The following is a 14,439-nucleotide window of genomic DNA, read 5'->3' as shown; positions in this document are numbered from 1 at the left end:
TGACCTCAATTCTCGGAGGAACGTGTGTGAGGTTCTTCTCGAAGTTGTTCCTGAGGACGCTATTGTTTTTTTTAGTGATGAAGCCCATTTTCATTTGTGTGGATCCGTCAACAAACAAAACATGCACTACTGGGCTGACAACAACACTCGAGAATTGTATCAAAGGCCTTTGCATTCACCTAAAATCAGTGTGGTGTGCAATTTCTGCAGCTGGAATTATTGGTCCCTGGTTCTTTGAGGAAGATGAAGTTGCAGTGACAGTGAATTTGGACCAATATGTAAACATGTTACAGGATTTTTTTCCCCCCACGGCTAGATGGGTTGGACTTAGGGGACATTTGGTTCCAACAAGACGGTGCAACTGCACACACTTCAAGAGCATCGATGGCTGTTTTGAGGGAACACTTCCCAGAGCGCCTCATCTCAATTAGGGGGGATTTGGAGTGGCCGGCCCACTCTCCAGATTTGGCCCCTTGTGATATTTTTCTATGTGTTTATGTGAACTGTCCAAAGACCCTACAAGATTTGAAGACCAACATCCAGGACAAAATTGCCAACATAATGCCTGCTATGCTGGCAAGAGTCATGACAAATGCCAGAAATCGGTTTACTCAGTGTATGGAGAATGTGGGACATCACCTACCTAATTTGATCTTCAAAACTATGTAAAATAAAACTTTAGGTATGCGCCTACATTATAAAAAAATTCTGATTCATACAATGGGTTTTATTAAGTTTTGAAAAAAGGAAGTTATGCCGCTGCACCCTGTATATATAAGGTAGGTTCAAGCATATAGGCTAGAATAATCTTTCGTGTAACTCACTAGAATATTATCTATAAAGCAACTCACTATACATCTAAAAGTTAAATCTAGTAATACCTGTTTTTTGTTCATCATTTCTGTTTTTTCTGTGATGGACATACAATATAATACTACTAACAAGCTAATAATCATCTATGTATTAGGACTTCTTTGTTGCTTACTATTGTGAAATTGGCAGGCTGACATTAGTTTGAGCACATAGTTGAGATACTGCAACATAAGAGAGCGCATGTGATTTTAACATTTTAACACTTAACATGTTATAATTCCCAGATACTACTGGTTTTTTTCATTTTCCAGGTCTTATTACTTCTGTTATAGAATAAAAACATTTTAAAAATAACAAGATCTAGGAGTAATTTGCTTTGGCTCTGCCACACTTCCCACAGTAACAATGGTTCATAAACCAAAACAACAAAACAGGCTTTTATTCAATTTCTTGATTTACAGAAACTTGGAAGTAACTTTGGGAAAATCATAGTAGGTCTAGGTAGAGGTATTGGCTTCTTGCTTTTGGCTAGCACTGTAATAACCTGGGAATATGAGAAGAGGTTCCCTGTATAAGATACTGCAGTTCATCATAGCCGCAGTTCAAATAGACATATTGAAATATCAAAATTAAATCCAATGCTCTACTTTGACTGGTGACTTGCAAAAATACATTTCAGTTTGTTTTAGTGCACAGCTGGCACTTTAGAGAATTTTATTTGGACAAACATTTACTATTTACAAAAAACACCATCCCATAATCCCATCAAGCCGTTTGCTTTCTAATATAGCTGATAAGCCACAGCAGGTTGAACTAAAATATCACAAATTAGTAAAAACAAAATATAATTGTAAACTTTTGCACTGGATGTATTGCATTCATATTCCAGTTAAGTTTAAATGTTAAGTTAGGAATATGGCCATATGGCAACTACATTTGCAAGAGCTGCAGCAACATGTTAGAGGAGGTAGCAGATGCGTAGTTAAATCTGAAAAGCACAGGCCTACCCTGGCTGTAAACATTTCTAGAGCAGGAGTTATACATCTTTTAAGTACAACAGAAGAGCTTCTGAATAGGTTAGGAGACTCAGATAGTTATCTGAACTTAATTTAGAACAGTAGTAATGCAACTGAAGGCAATTTAAATGATAAACATAATATATTAGAAATTTTAGGTACTAAAAATTCTAGGTGTACGCCTTCACCATTCTGCTGAATTTGGCCATCAGTTTTAATCCACGGCTGTATTTTTTGTATCTTCTTACAATTAGGTCAACAGGTAAAGTAGTCAGTGGAAACATCCACTTAAATATATTTAAGTGTGCAAATTTTGTCAAAATGGTTTGTATACAATTTGTGTAAACGCCCTGATTTCAATAAAGGGTTTCCATCCTTCTATATATATCTTAATATACTGGTTATAAGATATCTTAATATATATTGGCTATTTGCAATACTAGTAGTTAAGGCCTCTTGCTATATACAGTTTCTCAGTAGTGCAACAAAAATAATCTTTAATATCTTGATTAATATAGCAGACACACATTTCAAAATTTCAGTACAGTAAAATTGCAAAATTGTAACATATCTTGGCTATAAACACATTTTATGGTTCATATGAAAAACAATGTTTAAAAAATATTTATGGTGACTAGTCTCCTGTGGTTCCTAGTAATGGGTTCTGCCATTCTTTCTTCACAAATATGTTTTGCTCTTTTATACAATTACGTAGCAGAAACACTTTCACAACTTCAGCAGATAGCCGGACAAATCCCAAATGCAGCAAAGGCATACATACAGTTTTCATAGTGCACTTTCACCTCACTGAAGTAAAAGTAGCTCCTATTAGATTTTTTTTCCACTTCAATGTGAAGCAGATGGTTTTTAGTGGTTGCATTACACAGTCTGATCTTCTAATATCCTCTTCTGTCAGACAGTTTCCAGAAGAGAAGTCCTTTCGGAAATAGTACACAGTTCAGTGTTTCTTGAAGGGCTTTTTCTTGGCAGCCAGCACACAGTAGTGCATACACATATACTTTTGTCCTCCAGGAACGTCAGTGCAGCTGTAATAAATAAGCATCCACATCCTAAAAAGCAGAAGATAAAAAATATTTGTTCAAACAGCAATTTATGGCATATAGCAGAGCTGGAATTCTAAGAAAAGGATACCATTTGAACTCGTTGCTCATCCTGCAGTCACTTAATGAAGTGAAGGACTTCCCGAGAACATACTTGGAGGTAATATTTTGAAAGGACATTGACCAATGAAATGATCCCAGTTTATTTAGTCTAAGTTCTCAATGGGTCTCTGTAATAGTAAAAAAGCACAGCAGCAGACATTTCATATTTGTTTAAAACAATTCGAAAACCCAGGATGTATAGGCCCATGCCCATATCAATAAACTGGGACAGAGAGCTGCTGTTGGAGACCTAACAAAGACTTCAAAATAAAAATTCATGTCACAGTAAGTCACTATAACTGAATTTCAAGTCAGGTCATGTAGCTTTAACACAGTTTATTATTTTCCTTTTTGTCATCATTATGACTACATTACCTTTGCTATATTACCCGTATATCCTGGAACCAAAGTAAGATGATTTTCTTGTTTCCACAATCCACTTAACTGTTCCTTTAAAATTTGAATATTTCTGTAAAAGAAAAGCACGGGTATATAATTACATAGCAGTCAAGTACACAGTGGCAGCTATTGAACTTAAATGTTTATAACTTACCCATCCTCTATCTTTTCAGTATTGGCAGAAAGGTCTGACCACCATCTCTTAATCACAGCCTGGAGCCAATTTAAACCAACGATGACATATCTGAAACAGTTTTTGAGGTGTGTTACAAAAGAGGCTATAAGAGAATTAAAACTAGAGAAGAAATCAGATAATTCAATTACTATTTCTTCACACACACACAGAAGAAGAAACTAGCACGGGAAAGGGGGAAAAGAAGAGAGCATTTCATTTATAACTTCCTGGTGTTATCCTATCTGGCTTCCAGAGGAATTTCTTTTTTATGATGAATTTTTCAAGTCTAATATTTTCATAATGCAAAGAGGGTTGCCAGTTGGATACAATTTTTTATCCTCAAAAAACTGTGGGGCAAAATTCCATCAAGTGGGACAAAGATACCTTTCTTATTTTATTTTTTAAACTCTGATTTTCAGCCTCAGCTATCCCCTCCCAACACTGTAATTGTCAGTGGGAAAATGGTAACTGGAGAAGCTGTCAACATTTTCTGATTATTTTTACCCCCTGGGAGTGACATATTGGCTTGGATGTCTATATTAAAGCCCATGAACCACACTTTAGCCATCCCTCATTTAGACTAGATCGTGAGGGGGTTTCAGAAGGGTTACCAAAGACCATCAGAAAACATATATTTCTGATGCTCTTAGGAACCTTTTGACAGAGAAGGCTGATGATCTCTCTGCCTGACGTTCTTTTCCATTTTGGAAACAGATAGCGAATCCTCCCACCAAAAGCCCTCCTCCACTGTGATTGGCCAGGCTTACAGCTGACCTCTCAGCCAAAGGGAGAACTGTTTCTGAGAGTACAATCAGAGAGGGGAGAGAAGGTGTGCTCTCCACATGGTGTGCATGTGTGAGCAAGGGAGAGCATGAGAGGCTAGAGGGAGGCTCGTGGCAGTGAGTCTCTTCAAGTCATGGGGGTTCTGTGTGGGAAGTTTGGCCCAATTCTATCATTGGTGGGGTTCAGAATGATCTTTGATTATAGGTGAACTATAAATCCCAGAAATTAAAACTCCCAAATGTCAAGGTCTATTTTCCCCAAACTGCACCAGTGTTCACATTTGGCCATATTGAGAATTCGAACCTGCGACTTTTCAGTTCAGCGGTTTAACCCACTTCGCCACCGGGGTAGCAATGAAAATAATTTTATGGTTGGGGGTCACCACAACATGAGGAACTGTATAAAGGGGTCGCAGATTTAGGAAGGTTGAGAAACACTGGACTAGATGGTTTCATTACTCATTGAATGTAGTGGGCACATTCACCATGAATGTATTTAAATGTGTTACAGCAAATGTATACAATGAAAGCGAGAAAGATTGTGAATGTGAATGTAGACAAGTGAATAACTACAAATGTTTTAGCACAAGGGAGAATCTTATATGATCTGAGACCTTAATCAAGTCCTGCAAATCTACGCATCATACTTAACAGACTTAACATCTGATTGAAAAAGATCAACATTTTAATCATCAACATTTACAAGATAACTATGTTTTAACTTACTCTTCAAATTTGCTTTTAAGCATTAATTTAACTAATGGTAGAAGGTCTACACAGCAGCCAACAGAAATATATGGTTTTTCTTCCTGTAAACTGAAACAAGGAAGTGTCAGTATTCATGAATTTACACTTCTTTAATTTGAAATCCACATACTCCCTCCCCTAGAACTTTTTTTTACCTGCTGGTCAGAACAGGAAGACAGTCTACCAGCACACCCAGATCCTGTATCCTAGAAACATTAGTGAACAATACATTAGATACTATTTTCTGATAAGACTTTCTACTTTAGACTTTTAAGCTCATTCTCTGAGGAGCTTGCACAAATTTTTTAGTACAACAGATAAAGACCAGTGTTGTCTCTTTTCTTATTTTAGAAACACACAAATAATAGGAAATGGCAGGGCCGTAGCCAGAAAAAAATTTCGGGGAGAGTTGACAATTTGGGGGGGGGGGGGGTTGAAAATGGGGGGGGGGGTTTGAAAATTTCAGGGAGGGTTGAAAATTTGGGGTGGGGGGTGGGGTTGAAGCCTGCCTCCTAGCTCACGCTGAAGCAAAGAGCACAGAAGGGGGCAGAGCAACCTTCCATAGCCCGCAGCTCCACCCCTGTCAACCACCTCCACCAAGTCTGGCCTCCTTAATGAGAGCATTCAACACACACACATCCAGCTTGGTTGCTTCACTACATTGGCTATTGCTGCAAGTAATGACAGTGTGAATAAACTGTCAATATTTGCTTGAGATAGTGCTTACAGTTCTGGAGGGACTCTTAATTTTTTGCATCTCATAGACTTAGCATGGGGGTTTGGTTAACCAGTTAAAATTCATGAGTAAACCAGGTTTTTAAAAAAAATCTGAAACATTTCGGGGGGGGGGGGTTGAACCCCTAAAACCACCCCCTCGCTATAGGCCTGGGAAATGGCATCTAAGGAGAGCTCCCACAGGCTTCTGAGTCCACTTGTCCACCACACCTTATTTATGGACAGTTATGAAGGCAGCACTGGCCTCATTAAGATAAATGGAAAGTCAGTGGATGCCCCATATAGGCTCTACCAGTGCTCCTTCTTTGATATGGTTTCCTCACAAACAAGTTCTGTGCTAGTGGTGGACAGGATTATGCTGCTAATTTTCTCCATTTTTACCTCACTAAATAGGCTATGAGCTCGCTTATACTTCTTCTTCTCCAGAAGGTCAAAGCTACATTCAGCCGAAGATTTCTACTGAAGAGAACTTGTGCCATTGTTTCATGATCTTCAGAAACCTAGGAGACATAATAATTTAATCATCATAATCTAACAACTGTCATTCTATATCTCTATTACTTTGCATCTCATCAGTGCTACCATATTCCACTTAGATAATTTGATCATTTAAAAAAAATATTACCGAACAATGAACAATTATGATGTCCTTACAAATAATGAGACTTCATGTCTCAGCTTTGCTCCACTTAGTTGCCTTCTCTTCCTCTCCCCAATGCAGTAAACTGTATTTTCCAGGTGGAATAACAATCTGTATAGCCCAGGGGTCGGGAACCTTCGGCCCTCCAGATGTGGTGGACTTCAACTCCCACAATTCCTTGAGGCTCGGCATTCGCCCCAAAGGCTTACCTTGGACCAACAAGGTTTGTTTGGCTCTTTTTCATGGAGGACGGGCAGCAAAGGGGGAGAGACGAGCGTAACGTAGCTGTGCAGATGGCGAGGAAGGATGCGGAGGCCACAGACTGGCCTCGGAGGGAGAGGGCGGGCAGAAACCCCTGCGGGCAACGCGCCTCCTCGCCGCTTCGGCCCTTAGCAACCGCCCCGCATGGACCCCCTCCCTAGCAACGACGCCGGCTGAGTGACGTCGTGCAGAGCTTGTCGGGGAAAAGGGAAGGCGAAGGCTGGAGGGAAAGGGCTCTGCGCTGTTTACAGAGACAGGGAATGTTGTTGTCCTCTTGGACAAAATGGGGGGGGGGGATGTCACACTTATACAGAGGGGCATGGCCAGGCCCTGTAGTGTCCTGCCATGCATTTTGGGGGAGAGGGGCACAAGAAAGTTCTGTGGCACTAGAAATAGCCTTGCTAGTAACATGTGACCTGCAGTTCAAAGTGGCTATAGCTAGGGAGGGGGTCCATGCGGGGCGGTTGCTAAGGGCCGAAGCGGCGAGGAGGCGCGTTGCCCGCAGGGGTTTCCGCCCGCTCTCTCCCTCCGAGACCAGTCTGTGGGCTCCGCATCCTTCCTCGCCATCTGCACAGCTATGTTACGCTCGTCTCTCCCCCTTTGCTGCCCGTCCTCCATGAAAAAGAGCCAAACAAACCTCGTTGGGCCAAGGTAAGCCTTTGGGGCGAATGCCGAGCCTCAAGGAATTGTGGGAGTTGAAGTCCACCACACCTGGAGGGCCGAAGGTTCCCGACCCCTGGTATAGCCTGTACATACTATTTTTTTGAGACAGCAAAATGCTATGGTTCTTGTGTTTCCACTCTAAGACAATTTTAGTTATATCAGGATTCTAAAGGAATGTTTAGTACCAAGGGGTTTCACACAATAGACCAGAAATGGTCAAACATCTGTATCCTGGAAGACATTCTACTGTCCCCATTGATTCAGATGCTGTGCCTCTTAGTGCTAGAGAAGATTTTTTTCTGACTCCCACTCAGTAGTTTTAAGAATTTCCATTTCCTGTAATAAAAAGCAATCAAAGAAACGGGAGCAGTCTAATTTAAATTCAAAGCCCAAGTTTTGAATAACATCTCCTTGACACAAAACTAAATAAGAGAGGGAGGCTTCTAATAAATAATTTATATCTCTGTTAAGAGTTTGTGAGATGACTAAAGAACCACACTTAATAAAGTTAGCATTACACATTTGAATGCTTTGGGAGGAAAAAGAAGGAATGAAATCGCAACAGCACTGTAGCTGAAACAGTACTTCAGTAGATTGGATCATGAATGGTATTTGTTAGATGTACACATATGGTGTAGCAACCCCCAGCAAATAGCCCATATTACAAAAAGAACATCTAAAAGATGTTGGCATGAATATGGGGAAACTGGAACATTTTCCATATGTGATGGGACTGTTCCAAAGTACAAGAATTCTATAGAAAAATAAAGGGGGAAACAGAGGAATTATGAAAGCAAAACATAGGGTGGAATAAGAAACAGTTTTTCATCCTGAAACTGGAAGGGAAAAGTGGCAATAAAGATTGGGCTGAGATGACTAAATATATACTAGCTTTGGCCAAGCTACAGTCACCCTGGAATGGAAAGAACATAAAAAATGAGATATACAAAAATGGTATGAATATTTAGCAGACTTTATGCTTCAAGATTACATCATGGATAGGAAAAATAAATATACCAATGGATACTCCAGGGAGTAATGGGAAGGGAAATGGGGAAAACTGATAGCAAAGGCAAAAGGCAACAGAAAATATAAGAAATTGACCTAGAATATCCCTATGATCCAACAAACAGAATGAACGATAAAGGAAATATATGAGTGTTCCTGGAGGGAGGGGGGTGAACGGGAGGGGGGAAATAGTGGGAAAAGGATGGATACAAGTAGGGGATGAAGGCAATTACATATTAAATGTTTTATCTCTTTTTTGTTAAATTGCTAAAATACATAGATTATATAAGATGCCTATGTTATTTTCTAAACTTCCTCATGAAAAAAAGTAGTTATGTTATACTCTACTTGTTTGACCCAAATGAACTAAAATAAGATGTACACATATACATCCCCTTCCAGAATGAAAGAAAAAGAGAGATAAATGAAGAAAGGCTATTATCAAAGAAGTAGGCTCTCCATGTTCACAAGCTCTGGATATGCAAATTCAATTAACTGAAGATTGAAAATAATAATAAAAATACAACATTTGTGTGTGTGTGTGTGTGTGTGTATAAATTTAAAAAGCACTGTGAGTTGTTGTTTCATCTCGCCTTTGGCTTGGCCTGGCAGTCTTGCAAGAGGGCCACGCTGGAAGACTTTTTCTGGCACTCTCCTGCTAAGGGCAAAAAACTCAACGAAGAAAAAAAGTGCAGGAAGGAAAGCTGGGGCTTGCACACACTGCGATGGCAGTTTCTGCATTTGGAATGTACTTGAGGGTAGTGTGTGTCTGGAAGGATCAGGTAGCAAGGGAGAGAAAGAGGGGCACACTGGCTGTCAGCCTGGGGAGGCTAGGTTTTCTGTGTGGAGCAGCAGCTGCATTTGGGCATGAGTGTGATGGGGTGGCAAGGGAAAGAATGATAGGGGAACTGATTGTCAAAAGGAGGAGGGGAGGCTGAGACTTGGACATGATGGCAACAGCAGTTTCTTTCAGAGTGTGATTGAGCTCCCTCTTCATCTCTTTATATAAGGAACCTGAACATTTGTGTGATTTTCTGGAACTAATCCCCCATGGGTATGGAGGGTCCACTCTATTTCCACCTACCTTGTCCCATCCCTTTGCCCCAGGAACCGAACAAAACAATGTTAATCTGTACTCAATACTACAACAAGGTTTTGAGAGAAAATGAAGAAACTGAAGCATGTCTGAGGTGTGTGTGATCGGTTTTGTCATTCAACCTAGATGAGGACAAGGAAAAGACTGTTTGCCTGTAGGCAAACTGTGGAAAATCATTTCCACCATCTCAGATTGGAATGATCCATTTGCCCTTCAAATGCACATTATTACTGCCTTCCATTTCAAACGGCCAGGTAAGTTTCCATTTTGTTTTATTTGTATTATTTTATTTTTTGTTGCTTTTGTTGTGTTAATATTGTTATATGAAACACTGATATTGTTATCTGCCAACTTATTTAACTACAATATATACTCATGCATAAGCAGACATTTTGTGTAAGTTGAGGACAGGTTTTGAGGCCAAAATTATGGATTTTAATATCACCCATGGATAAGTCAAGGGGCATTTTGCAGAGAGTGGAAAACACCAATGCTAGGCATCACAGCCACGTCTTCACCCATGCATTCAAAAAAGCTGGAAGCAGCACTATGGTGCAAGGTGTGGGAGGAAGTTCTCTCAGGATGTTCTAAGCTCTTATCTTGCACCTCTCTTACTCAAATAAGAAAATTGTTCCTTTTTTTAAAAAAAAGCAGTTAGATACGTTACTCACATTGATCTGTGGAAAAGTTGACCCATTTTGGGTGTTTTGATTTTTTGACTAAAACTTTTAGACTTATACATAATAACATAGCATAGTTAAATTATGCTATGTTTTTGGGCTGTTACATTTATTCCTGTTACTAGTCATGTGGTATGTTGTAAGCTACTCTGGGCAATGTTTTATAGAAAAGTAGAATGTTTTATAGAAAAGTAGAGTACAAGTAATGAATGAAATTAATGAGCAGGATGGTAGTCCTTTTTTAAAAAAATGCACAAGATGCCAAAATGACAAACTGAGCAGTTTTAGATTCATTACAATGGTAATTCTTTTAGACCAGAGCTTTCCAAACATTTCAAGTTGGGGACACATCATTTTTGTGACACTGTAATTCAGTTTTACTGGCAAATTGGAAGTTAAACGAAAACTCTTATAAGAGATACGGAGACATATATAACTTGTAATAATGATATATGGGGATACAACATATCTCATGAAACCCTTTCATTTATATTTTAAAAATATATGATGTATTGTTTATTTCACATAAACTCAGAGGTTTCTCATTATTTTTGCTTGACACACCAACACACAGCAGCTGACACTGACATGTCACAACACAGTTTGGAAAGCTGTTTTAGACAATACAAATTTATATACCTCTGAAAAAAATCCACTGTATTTTGATGAAGGGCTCTCTGCTTGAGCACGACCAGAATCACTGGAGTTCAGCAAGAATGTGCGATCATCAGCAGGCAGTTTTGCTGGCAGATTACCTGCACATGCCAGTTCATTTTCCTTATTTGCCATGTCACGGCTCTTGACTTTAGGAAGTAGTTTCTTTCTGAAAGAAGGCTTCGGAGAATAGTAGTGAACTTTTCTTCTGCAATATACTACTTTGAACAGAGGATGAGGGCTGATCACAGTTTGTCCAACTGTTGTTCTGCAATACAAAATGAGTTATTTGATTAGAGAACTTTTGTTTATTACATGTAAACAAATCTTTCAAACATGGAAATATGAAGATCTGAATATGATTTCAAAAGTTTTTGGAGTATCCAACTAACAAGGTGACTTTTGGACAATAGGCAGAATCTTAAAAGTACAGTCTGTTTCAAAAAAGATGGACTCACTTCAAAATCGCTATATTTTTCGACCAAGAACCTCACATGAATGAAACTCTTACCACTTGAAAGAGTAGGCTATAAAGTTTGAAATTATTTGCAAGATGGCATCCCTGCAACATAAGGCCAAATGATATATTCTCCATTTGCAGAGTAAATTTTAGTTATTATTCTGGATCAAAATGGTTAGTAAAACTTGATAACTCATTAAACTGTTTGTAACTTTTTGTGCAATTGTAGCATGTTGCCATCATGAAATATACTGCTTTGAAATTGGGTCCATTCTGAAACACCATATACATTCATGATATTTATATGTCAACCGCTTACTTTATCTGGCTACAACTAATTCTTGATGTTTTGCTCTTGGATGTGTTCAATAAATGATGAAAACTTTATCTCTACTTACAAGCATTCACAAGAGGAAGTCTTACCTGCCTGAGCAAGAAGCCAAATGTTTTGTAGATTTCTTACCCTGGAAAGAAACAGCACAAATACTATCAGGAATGAAAAAAAGTTATAAATAACTCCAGAATGTATTGTTTATGTAATTTCACCTTGTTTCAGTTGCTGCATATAACGGGCAAAATCAGTTTATTTTTTATATAAAGAGCAAAACCACTAATGACTACTCTATCTAGGTGAAGGGCAAGGTACTGTGACATCCATGCCAAGAGGCAGGATTATGACATCAGAGGTGTGAAAAAACTGCTCTAATGCTACTCCTCTTGACTAATGAAAGGGACAAGGACTAAACTGGATTTCCACAGAGTGTGTCTTGGGTAACAGTGATAATTAGAGAAAACAAATTGTGTGGTTGATTTCTTCAGAATATCAACTAAGCCAGTGGTTCTTAACCTCTGGGTCCCCAGTTATTTTGGCCTTCAACTCCCAGAAATCCTAACAGCTGTTAAACTGGCTGGGATTTCTGGGAGTTGTGGGCCAAAACACCTGGGGACCCACAGGTTGAGGACCACTGAACTAAGGAATGATCCACTGTGATGTTAGATACCTAGATAATTAATCATTTGAAATTTTCAGCACTGATATTCTGGCAACATCTAAACTCATAAAATAACGAAATGCTATAGTAAGTTTTATTTAAAGGAAAGGCTAGTTATCAATAAAATAAATTTCAGTGTATGTCTATGTTGAAATAAAATCATGTACTTTTACAGTCATTATGGGTAGTGTGGGCTGAATAAAACTGATTTCTCCTTTCTGAATGATCTTTTCACTGGATCATGGGTATGCAAAGTCCAACCCCACAAGCCATTTACAGCTGCCCAAGTTTGTTTTGTACATGTCACTAAGTTCTCAATGTCCCTCATTCAGCCCAGCTTTTGGTTTGAGTGGTTTCCTGCTTGCATAAAGCATCCTGAAGTCCCAGGCTAGCACAATGGAGGTACTTTACTATATTTTCTATGGGCCCTCACCTTGTTTATGAAGAAGTAGCTACAGCGGAATTTCAAGGAGCCTTTATAAGTGCTATGAGTCCTTTTTGGAGCTTATACATTTGGAAATGCAGGTGAAGTACATTATGGTCTCACATATCTGCCGACGCCTGGCACCCACCAAGTGCCCCTCATTCAAAGGGTTCACTGGGAGTCAGGGATCTGGATTTCAATGCATTTTCTTTATTCATTTCCTGTATAACTACTGTGCTTTTTAAATTTCATTACCAAAGTGAAGCACTTTCTTCTTCAAGTGAATGAACAGAGTATATTCATATTGCACGTCCTGAAGACTACTACACTGCATGGTTCACAATAAATATTATAAATTTAGCAACAAAGGCATAGTTCCAGAGCAGTTTGGTGATGAAGGGAAGGATAGGACAGGGGTTGGTAAATATTGTTCTTGCTTTTAAATTTCTCACTGATTAGCTTCATATGTTGATTAGAAATTCCTTATGATATATATATATTAAAGACAGATAATAATACAAAATAAGTTTCATTAAAATAAAAATAATAGCACAATAAAAACTTCATGAGAACAGATTTTTTTGTGGTAAAGACAAAAGGAAGGATATATCCCATTGTACGTATGTATGTATGTATGTATGTATGTATGTATAATTTCAAGTGAGAGATTAGAGGATTGGCTGTCTACTTTGGTGAGCATAAGATGTCAATCAATCAATCAATCAATTTATTTATTTACTGTATTTATGCCCCGCTCTTCTCAACCCTGAAGGGGACTCAATGACAAGTTTCATAAAATCTGAATTTTAATTATAATCTTTGGAGTGACTGATTTGTTCATTTAAGATCTCAAATTGTTCTTATGTCAATACAAAAAGGAATGATGCCAATACAAAATGATTAGACAAATTAGCAAAAATATATATTCCACACTGTTGAAATATTATGTGAGTAAATCAGGCATTTTATGGATCAGTAACTGTTATGCCATTCTACAAACACTGAAACATATTTTGAACCAGTCTCCAGTTTTTCCTTCCATTCAATATCTGAGTAGAATAAATTTATGAACTAAGTTCACAACTCTGGAGAAAGTAACAGCGCATTATCAGAAAGTAGTAATATCTAGAAGTACTAGCTACAGAACCGGAATACTGGGTTTCTATTTCCAGAAATGACTGATCTATTTCCTGTACCTTTGTCAGCACCAATTTACCTCAATATTCTTTTCATAATCCCGTCCTTTCAAAGACTAAGAAATGTAAGCTAGTAAATCACAACTAGATGAGTGTCATCCCAAAGAGACTGGAAAGCACCAATATCACCTCAGAGGACTAGGTGCCGCTGGCTGTCACTGTAGTTTCCCTACCTAGGCATTCAAAAAAGGCAAAAGCAGCACCAGAGCAGAATAGAGGAGGTTGGTGCTTCTTTTAGGTTCTCTTGAGGTAAACAAAGCTCTTGCCTTTTGCCACCCTACTTAGAGAAGGGGATATTCCCTTTTTTGATAAGAGTGAAGATGTAGTACTTGCAATGATTTGTGGATAAGGCAACTAAGGTTTTGGGGTTTGGTGATTCAACTAAAATTTCTAGACTTATACATGAGCATATAGGATAAGTGGATATCAGATTCACTCCTGGATATCTTGCCTCAATTCCTTTAGTTTAAGTGCACGTTTCCTCTGAGCCAAATTCTGCTGCCAGGTGTATCCCTGTCCCCTGAAAAATCTGCAC

General features: G+C 38.6%; 1 protein-coding gene across 2 annotated transcripts in view; it reads right to left on the bottom strand.

Annotated features, from left to right (window-relative positions):
* Positions 1-1,222: 1,222 nt before the first annotated feature.
* Positions 1,223-14,439, bottom strand: part of KATNBL1 (katanin regulatory subunit B1 like 1) — a 39,453-nt gene continuing 26,236 nt past the window's right edge. For both annotated transcript variants that reach the window (XM_060760120.2, XM_067462857.1), the window contains exons 3-10: positions 11,716-11,756; positions 10,818-11,100; positions 6,212-6,330; positions 5,251-5,301; positions 5,075-5,164; positions 3,546-3,635; positions 3,368-3,461; positions 1,223-2,899 (exon numbers count right to left, since the gene is read on the bottom strand). In XM_060760120.2, the coding sequence (XP_060616103.1) occupies positions 2,867-2,899; positions 3,368-3,461; positions 3,546-3,635; positions 5,075-5,164; positions 5,251-5,301; positions 6,212-6,330; positions 10,818-11,100; positions 11,716-11,756 (801 nt within the window). In that variant the 3' untranslated portion in view covers positions 1,223-2,866. The remainder of the gene's footprint in view (positions 2,900-3,367; positions 3,462-3,545; positions 3,636-5,074; positions 5,165-5,250; positions 5,302-6,211; positions 6,331-10,817; positions 11,101-11,715; positions 11,757-14,439) is intronic.

This window comes from Anolis sagrei, chromosome 1 (assembly GCF_037176765.1).
Source record: "Anolis sagrei isolate rAnoSag1 chromosome 1, rAnoSag1.mat, whole genome shotgun sequence".
Taxonomy (NCBI): domain Eukaryota; kingdom Metazoa; phylum Chordata; class Lepidosauria; order Squamata; family Dactyloidae; genus Anolis; species Anolis sagrei.
This window is presented reverse-complemented; position numbering and strand designations above follow the sequence as displayed.